Raw genomic sequence first — 12,571 nt, 5'->3', positions numbered from 1 at the left:
GAAATATTTCTGAATCATCACTAACAGTCACTCAACTGGGTTCCATGTGTATCAGTCTACTTCCAGGGTTGGCAGCCTTTCTGTTTCAAAATATAAAATTTACAGTTCCTTTTCAAATGACTTATTTTCAAGTATATAAAGCACATTACATGGGAGTCAACAGTACGTGGAAACTTGTTTTTTGTGATCTTGCCCACATACATTTAGGCCTCCCCTAGTAATTACATGATAATTACTGTAGATTACTGTGTAAAATATCTTCACAATATTTGAATTCCCTATCAAACACCACAGCAAGCTCTCCACGGATGTGAATCAAAGTGACAGTGATTACATAAATAATTGTTACACAACATGATCTATGGCATCTGTCTAATCCTGTCATTGTTATTCAACATAAATACTCAAAAACAGTTAATTTTCAGATAAGCCTCAAGACCACCCTGACAGACTCAGATGACAGAGAGTAGAATTAAAACTCCAATGACACTTCCAAAAAGAGGATCAATGTCCACAGACCAGTTTCAATTTGGTCACAGATAACATTCAAAAAGAATTTGACTTCCAATACCTGTTCTTGGTAATGAAATTCATTGTCCTCAATTTTCTGAATCTCTTCAAAAATTCTGGGAAAAAAGAAAATGATAATTAGAATTCTGTATATATTAAAGTTTCTCACTATAATCAATTAGAAAAGAGATGCATAAAAATAAAGGGACTGCCCAAGTAAAACCTTAGTGTATATATACACAAAACGGGATGAGGATATAGAGCCAGTAAAAGAAACAGGATAGAAAATAACTGAAAAACCATCTTGCAAGACTAAATGCCTATTAGCAGCCTGAAGGCTAAAACATGTAAGGTTTGACTCCTGGCTACATTCTAAGAAATATTTATTACCTTTTTTCTGGGCCTAGCTTCTGCAGCATTTTTAAATACTGAAAGACAGTATGAGCAACCTGCAAACAAAACATCTTATTAGTCTTTGACATAAAATTATACCTAATATAAAAGAAAAACAACTCTATTTTTATTATTTACCTCATAGAAATGTGCATAACCCTCATCAGTCAGTGTTATAGAAATGCTAAACACTGAATAAGTAGAATTTTGCTCAAATCCTGTCTCACCATTTCCACCAAACAATGCTAGAGCCCAGCACCTATAGTTGGGAAAATTAATTCAATCAGTATCTTGACAGTCTATAAATACTTCAAATTAACAAAACAGACTTTCTACGTACAATGAGAAAACCTTAGCTTTTGATGTAAATATATACTTTGCAACATTAAGTTCCAAAATACAAATTTTAAAAGCACAAAGCCTCCCAAAGAACTGTAGTATATTTAGGCATCAGAAGGAAATAAATGCCATCTTTGTTTATACGGAAGTGATAAATATTGCAACACAGTACAACAGTAAATGAAGCCAAAGCAATTGCTGTGAAAGAAAACAATACAAAATAAGGTTCCTGGAAAGTGTCTGACTTATCATTTGATTTTATCTCCTAGAAGAAGCCTTAAAATATATGTAATACATCCCAATGTAGAATGGCAATTGACCTCTTTGAGACTATTGGTTAACTTACGTTATCTAAGAAAGAAACAATGAGGGCTGGGGATTTAGCTCAGTGGTTCCCCCGCCTGCCTCGCAAGCTAAGGACCTGAGTTCAATCCCCAGTACCAAAAAAAAAAAAAAAAAAAAGAAAGAAACAATGAGAGTAGATGTTTTGGAAAAACTTAAAGGAAAATGAATAATGTAAAATAAGAATGTGTAATACAGTTCAATAAAGTAAAAAACTATCCACATCACAAAGCACATTATATATATTATAAAAAGTATATACTGAGTATCATTAGTTTATCCTTTTATAACTCTGCCTCTCAGTTTTCTTTGATTGTTCTATAACTCTTAAAAGTTCTTCTTTAAATTTCTCAACTATCTTTTCATTCTCAAATTAATTAGTGTGGGAAAAAAATCAAACAAGGAATTACTATAATGTTTTAGTCATGATTTTCAAGTTCAATTTTAATTATTTGACTATAGTGACTTACACAGGTGCCTGAATGCATCAGAACACACTGTGTGCTAACAGCTGCATACACTGTTCAGGGTCTCACAGTTTTAGTACAATTGATTTACAGATTGAAATTTTCATTAAAGTTCCCCCTTTTATCTAACAAAGCCTAAAAATCCACAGCATTTAAATAACTGACTTCTAGGGCCAGGAATGTAGCTCAGCAGTGCCACAGCTGCCTGGCAAGCACAAGGTCCTGAGTTTGATCCCCGGTACCAAAAAGAAAAGAAAGAAAAGAAAGAAAAAAAGGAAAAGAAAGGAAAGGAAAGGAAAGGAAAGGAAAGGAAAGGAAAGGACTGGACTTCTGTACTATTCAATCAAATCCAAATTCCTGATGAGAGCTAACCATTTTATGTAATTCTGGAATTTATTACTTTTATTCATTATTTTTGAAACTTTGTGTACACTTCCAACATGGGCTAAAAGTTAGCTTATAATGAAATATAGTAACAGCCTTTAAGATAATCTAGGTTATCAATATGACTATAATTAAGCATTAGATTGTAAGCTTCCTGGTAGCTAAAGCAAAAGAATGAATTATGTACCAGTTACTGTCCATTATTTTCCAGGCTGCTATACTGAAAATACTTAGTAATTGAATACTTGCTTTTTTCTAAGATAAGAAAGAATGCTGCCTTTGCCTTCATGTCCAACCAGCCAGGAGATATAATGAAGTGGCTTCACCCTTTAAAAAAATTTAAAGGTCAGAAGAAAAAAGTATAAATACATTAGAAAATCTTACCAATAAAACCACAATATTTAAGAGTAGAAACTTATTCTCACATAAATCCACAAAATGTGAAATTCTAATTTATTTAATAGGAAAATAAAAACAAAAAATAGGATAAGTTCCTTCACCTGCAATCACTGAATGAGTACAATCATTCTAAAATTTAAGGCTGCTACTTTGCTTGGACACCAAACTTACCTCCTTTCTTAATAAAATCTTTAATTTTTGTTTCACCCAAAATAGAAATGATATAGATTCTTTATTATTTTAGAACCCAGTACAGATATGAATCACTCTGTCTATGGACAAAAGCTCTACAAAAGCTTTCAGTACTACATCAGGCTCCATGGTAAAGCAAAATGTATTTCCGTAACAAAAAATCCAGGTTCTAGTTTAAATTTTTCCTTCAAGTGTGTAAGTAAGGACCTTGAGCAAAAGACACAATGTCACTGCAATTTTCTTTTTCTTTTCACTTGCCTATCGTTTTCAGGTAGCTGGGAGTGGCGGTACAAACCTGTAATCCCAGGACTCAGGAGGCTGAGGCACACAGGATCACAAGTTGGCAGACAGCCTGAGTTACGCAGCAAGATCCTGTCTCAAAAACTCAAAAACAGGGCCAGGGATTTAGCTAAGTAGCACTGCACCTGCCTTGCAAGGGCAAGGTCCTGAGTTTGATCTCTGGAACAACAAAAAAAATATCACGCAAGCCCAAAGAGTTTTATGTTTCTAGTTTTTACAGTATTGGGGATTAAATCCAGGGTCTTTTGCACTGAGCTACATCCCAGCCTTTATTATTATTATTATTATTATTATTATTATTATTATTATATATTTTTTGAGACAGGGTCTTGCTAAATGGCTAAGTTGCCCAGAGTGTGTTCAAACTTGCCACCCTTCAGCCTCAGCCTCCCAAAGGATGACAGGAGTGTAACTCCATGCCAACAGATATTTTTATCATGTAATAAGCTAATAGATTGAGTAGTTGGATATGTTCTTCAAATCATTTTCTCACTAGCTTTCACTGTAATTTTAAAAATGTATTCCTATCAAAACAAGAATAAAAAAGAATACAAAAAAATTGAGTTAGAAAATCTAATTAGGTTAAGAGAATTTAATTTAGTAAACTTTTTCCCTAATCAATTTATTAATTTATTTAGAGATGGGTTGGGGAACAGACTCCTTATGTTGCTAAGATTAGGCCTGAAATCTCTGGCCTCAAACTATTTTCCTGCCTCAGCTTCTCTAGTAGCTGAGACTAGAAGTAGGTGTCACTGTACTCAGCAAAATTTAAATTGTTGAAAATTAAGACACAGTGTTACAATTTCAACTGTTTAGTAATCCTCAAAGCTCACACTACATTGTTTGAAATGTACATTGAATTATATTTATATTAAGACTGGCAGAGAAGAATAAAGTAGCTAATGAATGAGACCAGCTAATTACATATTTGCATATGAACAAAGTTAACTGTACTTTATTCGATAACTCCAGAAAGATAAATAATTTGCTTCTTTTTTTCGCTTCTTTTTTTAAAAATGGCTCCCCACAAAAGCTAACTTTCTAGAAATTCATATATGTGGGGATTCAAAATGACTCATACTAAAACAAACAGTTCATAAAAAAGAAAATCAATGAAAGCAAAGAAATGTTAACAGTTTCTAGAAAAGCAAAAGTATGAGTACCTTTTCTACTTTTCAGTAACTTTCAAACTTTCCACAAAAAACTACCTTAACAATCAAGAAGATAAACAAGGCTTTGTTAGAACATATAGTGTAATTTTATTTCCATAAGAAAGATGTGCTTTATATTCAATATTTTAATGCCTAAAGAATATAAAAGAAACTATTAATGTTAGATATATTTTTGAGGACAGGGACTAATACAAAAGAAGCCGAACTTTACTTTCTACTTAATGCCCTTTTGTCTTAACATTTTATAAGTAAAAATTGCAAGCAAACTTAAATATGGTTAGTAATTTTAATATTTTTTGAGACATTCATAAGTAGATAATCAATGTATATTACTTTTTTCTAATTATCCTTCTACCAAAAGCACAGACAATACACAATTTCTCTGCTTTCTCACTGGAAGCATATTGTTATTGTTAGCTTTAATTAACTTGACTTGATTGCTGAATACTCTAACAAATCTTAGAGCTTTTTATTTTTTAAACTGAGCTCAAGCAAAACATGTAATTTCTTTCCTTCTTCTGCTTGTGTGTGTGTCCGCATTGTTTGGTTTGGTAGGAAGTGGCTTACTTTTTAATCAATTCACTTGTACTTTTCATTTGCATTTATTTATAATTATACAATACATATAGGTATTTACTGATCAATATCTTTAAAATACTGCTTGGACCAAGCTATACTGTTCATATTTAGATAAACTGAAATACTTTCCTAATTTGTATAAATCTGCCATAACTCATAGGAGTAAATCCCAAAAGTTATTTAATTTTACATGTGTGGAGGGTGGGTACTACTGGGAATTGAACCCATAGCTCTTTTCTTTACCATCTATCTATCTATCTATCTATCTATCCACCCATCTATCCATTTATCCATCTCTATCTCCTTATCTATCAGTACTAGGGACTTAACTCAGGGCCTTCACACTAAACTACATCCCTAACCCTTTGTTTTTTATTTTGAGACAGGGTCTCACTAAGTCACTGAATTGCCTAGGCTGGGCTCAAACTTGCCATCCTGCCTCAGCTTCCTAGAGTGCTGAGATTACAGGCATATACCACTGGGCCCAGATTTAATTTTATCTTTAAAATATCAAAATATGTGGTAGCCACTACCAAATAAATCATAATATATTTTTCTATTACAAATACTAAAGAAAATAACTACTAAAGTTAACATTTACACAAAATAATTTCAGATACTCAGAAAGTAGTCAATTATAAGAAAACTCTAGTTTTTATCCTCAAAGACACAGTAAAAGACTTAGAAAATCTAGGAGTAAATTCCAGATTATCACACATGAGTTTATAAATTCAGAACCTCTATTTATAAACCATCTAGCATCCTTCAAAAATATGATTCTCACTCAGTATCTAATGAAGTAAATCTTACCTGTAATGTTGTTGTTGAGGGGGAAGTGCCCATGTAATGGTCAGAGCATGAATTTTTCTGATCGGAACAACTAAACAAAAATATTTTCCACAAGGAAAGATAAGTGTTTCTCCATAACTTTTACTCTAATAACTTTTTAAGATAAAATTCAAAATATTTCACCCTCTAATAGATTATACAAATGTAATCATTATTTCAAATTGCCAATTCTCCAATTTGAATAATACAATTTTTATAAATTTCACTTCTCAGGTAGAATAGGCATGGATAAAAGAACTATGAGAATTATTAAATGCTGCTAAGGATGGACCCCTTCTTTTAAGATAGGATACAGGATTAGGAATTAAAGAGATCCAAAGGAAAAATTCCAACCCTACCACTACTTTGCTGTATATGCTGATACAACCTAGAGAAAATCACTTGAATTCAAATCTTTCAGAATTTCTCTTCTCATGGTAAACTGAACACACTGGCTAAATGATCTCTAAGATTCTTCCTAATACTATTATTGTATGATTCTATGATAGGAAATCTAAAGCCAAAAAATAAACAGAAAATAAATTGTCTCTGGAAAGAGATGGCTTAGGAGAATAGAGCTAGCTGCAGAAAGGGTATGCTCAGTCCCTGATCAAAGGAAGGGGAGAGCAGAGAATGGCAGTGGGGTAAAGGAGGAGAAAATACCTAAGGCAATTCGGAGAAAGAGGAAAAAAACCTGTTGAGGTAAAGATAGTAAAGAGAAATAGTAAATTAAGAATGTTTCTGTAATATTCATATGGGTAACTTTTAAAGTAAATTATAGCACAATCACATGTGGTGGTTCATTATATAGCTATTACAAACATAACAGTAAATTTTTTAAAAAGAGAAAGAGATATATGTATTTATAATCTTATTTTTTTATTTTCCTTAGTACACATTTGCAGTACATAATGATTACATTCATCATGTGGAGTTGGTATATGCACATAATAATTAGTTCTTTTTACTTTCCCTTCCCTCCTGCTTCCCTCCCTCTCTTAGGTAATCTTATTCTTTAATGTGAGGAAAATAACCTATAAAAAAATCAAGTGGAAATTTGCCAACAATGACTTCTCTTTAAGGTAAGATTTAAGGGTAATTCCTCTCTTGCCTAATGTCTTTACTTTATTATGGTTTCCTTCATTTAACAAATGCTGTTTTTATAATTAAGAGAAAACAATTTCCAAAGTGTTTTTTCTCTTCTATTTTTCCTCCTTTAAAAGTAAAAGAGCCGAATGTAGATAAAATGAAATAGGAAACAAACCAAAACCAAAAACCAAAGGAATGACAGTACATAAGAGAGGAAGCATGAAAACAGATGAAAGTAACAGCAGGGCACCAGAACCAATCAATCTGCAGCTAGTCACTGGCCTGCTATACTGGCCTGCTACCTGTCAGTAGTTGTTTCTCCATTGCCTATTTTCTTTCCAACACTACTGTATTTTCTGTTGTATTCTCATTTTCAAAGAAAATTGACAGTCAAGTTTTAGAGAATGTGCTAAAGTTATTTCAAACAGTTTTAAACCTTAGGTTCACAAACCTCTATAAAGTTTGTTAAATGCTGGTGTGTCAAATGGATCCGTTAAATGGCCAAAGTTTGGTTTGGGAAACCCACTGAAAATAAAACAAATACATTAAAATTTAATTGGCAAAAGCCTTAAAAGCAGTATCATTAGAGGTATCTAAGAGATAATTTAGTCATTCAAAATACTCCTAGCTAAGAAGCATTCTAGGCATGAGCAAATAGATGGCAACAAAGCCATAAAATCTTGTACTACTCAGTCTCAATAATTAAAATGCCTTTGCAACTTACAACAGATAGAGGATAATGAGCTGAAGGGACCCTCCTCCCAGTATTCACTGCTTCTTATCAGCCCCATTCAATTTCAGTTCTCCTCCACTCTAAAGCTATTTCAAAAAGAAAAATTACACTACAGAGAAGACTTTAATTCAACAAATATATATGGGGTAATTATTAGGTATAAAAGCATTATATTGGGCACTGTAGTATTTTAAAGACTTCGTCCTTTCTTCCAGGAGTTTCTAACCTGATTTAAAATATTAAAACATGTGTGTGATACTGGGGTTGAACCTAGGGCCTTCACACTGAGCTACATCTTCAGCCCTTTTTTTATTTATTTTGAGACAGAGTCATACTAAGTCACTAAGTAGCCCAGATGCCCGGGCTGGGCTCAAATTTTTATTCTTCTGCCTCAGCCTCCTAGATTTCTGGGAAAAGATCACAACTTTAATGTCTTATAAAAACAAGGCCAATACAAACTAGTATCTCTGCAAAGACCTTTAATTCTGTCTCATTATGGGACCACAGTTATTGGTGAACAATATTTAAATGCTCAGCAGGCAACTGACAGAACTTAATGAATATATTAAATATACCTCTGATTTTATTAGTAAAGATGGTCCCATCTGCCATCTGACATTTCTCTAACTCATAATTAATGAAAAATGTAAAAAAAAAAAAAGTTAAGAACCCCACAAATTTGTCATGCTTTCATTATCCTTTCATATATAAAAAATATTGCTAAGTAACAATGGAAACTTATATAAGGCCAAGATAATAATGATCAATCTGTTATCTTAAATTATTGTAACATTTTAAGCTGTTTTTTGTTTCATAAATTTAAAATAACAATGCACTGGAAAGATGAAACAGGAAAGGCCACTAGTTTACGTGTCGCAAAAAAAAAGCTGATTGCATTTATTTTACTAAAATTGAAACTGGTCGGAGTGTAAAGACTTATTGCTTTAAAATTAAATTTTTATGGGCCAGGGATTTAGCTTAGTGGTTTCACCGCTTGCTGGGCAACCGCAAGGACCTGAGTTCAATCCCTGGTACCAAAAATAAAAAAATTAAATTTTTATACTCTGTAACAAATATGTAACAGTAAAGTATCTTTTACATATTTATACTATTTTGATGACTTTGAGGTGAGCAAAAAAACATTTTAAAAGATAACTATGTATCAAGTAGGTCTTTTAGGCAGTATATAAAGTCAGCCATCCTCCTGCCATAGTCTTCTAAAGTGATAGGGTTATAGGTATTCACCACCATGCCCACCTCAAGGTTACTTCTTTTATGGGGAAAAACCTTTCACATTCTGAACAACTTACTTTAAAAAAACTTTCAGAACACAAAGGACAAAGATATTCTGCTAATCAACATAGTACTTCCTTTCATGTCAGTTTCAAAAACCCTATACGGTAGCAGAAAAGTTCTGAATAAATGTAAAAGGAGGTAAAAGTTCTTCAAAATTATTGCTTACTATAAGTTTATAAGCCCATAAATTCTGAGATAAACAAACTATGGAAATGAGTTCTTATCTTGATTTTCCCACCCAATAGCTATGTGACCTTATTGTCTATGTCATTAAACCTCCTTAGGCCTTAATTTTATGACCTGTTTTAAAATAAAACAAAAAAGAAAAATGCTTGTTGGGACTCACACAAAAAGATATGGTCTCTTTAATTCTAAAGGTTTATTATTTATAAAAATTATCTTACTTATAAATTATTTATAAAACTATCTTACTTGTTTGGTATCTGAGAGAAGATTTCAGTCACCCACTTTTCCAAAGTATCCAGTGTTTCTTGAAGGAGAGGGGGAGAAAGCGACAGGTAATATTGTTATTTAATGAAGAAATCCAATTAGATTTCTCACAGATCTTTAGCTACAAAACAAAGAGATATTTTACTGTGGGGGTTACTTGCCAGCCCTTAACCTACAATGATTAACAAAAAATGTAACAGCAGGCAAGAAAATCTTAAGACACACAATTTTGTTAGACTCTTATTTCTCACTGGTAAAGTCAGAAAAGACACAAAAGAGATGACAGAGGGAGAGAGGAAGAGAGGGAAGGAAGGAGAAAGAGAAGGAAGAGGGAAGGAAGAAGGGGAAAAAAAGAAAGCAAAGTAAAGGTTTTTAGGGGACTGAAAAGTCAAGAGGTAAGAATATACCAACCATCTTCCAATACCTTCCAAAATTTGCACACTTCTTTTAGGAAAGTTTCTCCACAATAACCCACTGTTCACCCCTCTTTTCAGCATCAATCAGTACTTTTATACTCCACTTGTATATATCTGTCCATACTTTCATACTCTACTATGCTCTGAGGTTTCAACTTTTATGTTTTCTTGGGTTTCATGTCTCTATGATTTCTATATTCCAGATTTTGATTTCTTACTCAGATTTCATAAGAAATTCTTCTGAAATTTCTAGTATAACATAAGATCTAAATGAAAAAGAAAACCTTGTAGCTCCATGCAAGTGGCCCATCATCAGATTATTTGTTCATTCCACAAGGAACATGAGTTTCACTAATTAGAAGCCCAGGGGTCTGGCTCAATGGAAGAGTACATGGTGAACATATGAATTTCTAAATTCAATCTCCACTGTTCCCCAAAAGATACAAGATGCAAATTAGGCTAATCAGGTATTGAATTTATTCTGTACTATTCATATAGATTGTTGACTTTTAAATAGCACTAAAAATGCTAAAGTTCCAAAAATTGATGGAATCTAGATAGTATATGATTTACTAAAACTATATGCCTTCCTTACTTTAAAAATTTGCAATAAGCACTAATAAGCTCTTGTACTGGTTATCACTGAGGAAGAGAATACAAAAGAAACAAGAGTATCTAGTTAAAGAAAAATGCAGGTTCATGAAACAATGTGAAACACATTTAAAAATGTATGTTAATTTACATGCCAAACATGGGATTTCCTTTTTTGACACATGTAGAAGGAATACAGAAGCAAATTTGCAATTTGAACAGAAGAATCATATATTCATAACTTTATGTTCAAGTCAACTTGAACTAGACTAATTTTGATCAAAAATGCAAAAAATGTTTATGTAATTGACAAATCATCTTTGATTTTAATTTTTACAAGGTATAGAGCAAAATTTTATTAAAAGCATAAAATGAGGTTGAAAACTTTCACTTTTCAAAAAGAAATGTGCAAACTATGACTTTGAAAATCAGCCTAAAGAGATTAAAATACAAAGTAAACAAAAGAAAGCTACCATGGGTTTTTTAATGAAGTGAAAAAAACATAAGTTACTAAAGGAGTAGAGTTATGTATTCATCAATCTTTTGTTACTTCTGTCATTGTCACTATAAGTAATCTCAATTAAAAATTCCAGAGGCCGAGGATTTAGCTCAGTGGTTCTGGCACCTGCCTTGCAAGCGCAAGGTCCTGAGTTTGATCCCCGGTACCAAAAAAAAAAAATTTCCATTTTATAAGAACTCACATAAAGATGAACAGCTTGCCCTTTAAGAGTTTATAAGCAATATAGCTTAAATGTATTACCACAGGTACAGATCATCTGAATTGGTCTTAAAAAGACCAATTCATAAATCCAATACAGTGCCATGTGCCTGCAGTCCCAATGACTCAGGACGATAAGGCAGGAGGATTGCTTGAGCTGAGGAGTTCAAGCCCAGCAGGGCAACACAGGGCAACACTCCAAAAAAAAAAAAAAAAAGCCAGGCACAGTACCCATGCCAGTAATCCCAGCACTCAGAGGGCTGAGACAGGAAGATCACTTTAAAGGTCAGCCTGTGCTACTGTCAATTCAAAGCCAGCCTGAACCACAAAGTGAAACCCCACCTGAAAAAAAAAAATCATTTCATGACTATCAGAGTTCATTAGTATACTCATAGACAATACACCAATAGAGATGGACCTGTTTGTTTGGTTTTTTTTATTGAAACAGGGTCTCATTATGTAGTACAGACAAGCTTTGAATTTGCTAGAAGGTCCACACTGGCCTTGAATTCATGATCTTTCTGCCTCAGCCTCCCTAATTCTGGGATTACAGACATGTGGTACCACATCCAGCTAAATACACCTGTTTGTAAAAGGAAAACCAGAATGTTTTGCATATATATAAAATTTTTGAATGAATATATATATACATTCATACATATATATGTATATATGTGTGTGTATATATATTCATTCGTACATATATATATATATATATATATGTATATGGTATGTGTTACTGAGGATTCAACCCAGCACCTTCAGAGCTACATCACCAGCCCATTTTTATTTTGAGACAATAGTCTAAGTTGCTAAATTGCCCAGGCTGGGTTCGAATTTAACAATCCTCCTGCCTTTGTCTCCCAGAGTGCTGAGATTAGAGGAATACACCACCACGTTCAGGACTGTATAACTTTTGACTCCCCCAAGATAATAGCCTGTTGTCGACAGAAGCCTTACCAAAAACTTAACCTGCTTGTTAATAAGTATTTTGTACTTTTCATGTATTATATACAGTGAAAAAATACATGAAAATCAAGAGATCTTTTTTTACTGGAAATATGTAATATACTGGGAGACAACTACTCATGTAGAGATAATTAGCACCACAGTATTTTAAGCAAATAGTCACCAACACTTGAGCTCACTGCATAACAACAAGAGGAAGATATGAAAGCATTACAGTAGTACTGAAGATACTACAGTGAGTTTTATGCAGTTTTGACTTAACACTGCATTTTTACATTTCTACCATGACACCATGTATGGCCTATGTGAGCACAAGTGTTTTGTATTGTTTTGCAATACTGGGAAGGAATCCAGGACCTCACCCATGCTAAGAAAGTGCTCCACTTCTGAACTACAACCTGAAC

At 33.1% G+C, this 12,571-nt stretch overlaps 1 protein-coding gene across 6 annotated transcripts in view; it reads right to left on the bottom strand.

Moving 5' to 3' along the window:
* Nrdc (nardilysin convertase) overlaps positions 1–12,571 on the bottom strand; it is a 67,516-nt gene that overhangs the window by 22,413 nt on the left and 32,532 nt on the right. For all 6 annotated transcript variants that reach the window (XM_004869254.4, XM_021247954.2, XM_021247956.2 and 3 more), the window contains 7 exons: positions 9,456–9,513; positions 7,446–7,519; positions 5,888–5,957; positions 2,685–2,762; positions 1,042–1,162; positions 901–959; positions 572–626 (listed from right to left, as the gene is read on the bottom strand). In XM_004869254.4, the coding sequence (XP_004869311.1) occupies positions 572–626; positions 901–959; positions 1,042–1,162; positions 2,685–2,762; positions 5,888–5,957; positions 7,446–7,519; positions 9,456–9,513 (515 nt within the window). The remainder of the gene's footprint in view (positions 1–571; positions 627–900; positions 960–1,041; positions 1,163–2,684; positions 2,763–5,887; positions 5,958–7,445; positions 7,520–9,455; positions 9,514–12,571) is intronic.

Source organism: Heterocephalus glaber, unplaced genomic scaffold (genome assembly GCF_053883595.1).
Source record: "Heterocephalus glaber isolate CG9 unplaced genomic scaffold, H.glaber_assembly_v1.0 deba00001451, whole genome shotgun sequence".
NCBI classification, from domain to species: Eukaryota; Metazoa; Chordata; class Mammalia; order Rodentia; family Bathyergidae; genus Heterocephalus; species Heterocephalus glaber.
The sequence above is the reverse complement of the archived record's forward strand: the minus strand, read 5'-3'. Positions and strand labels throughout refer to the sequence as shown.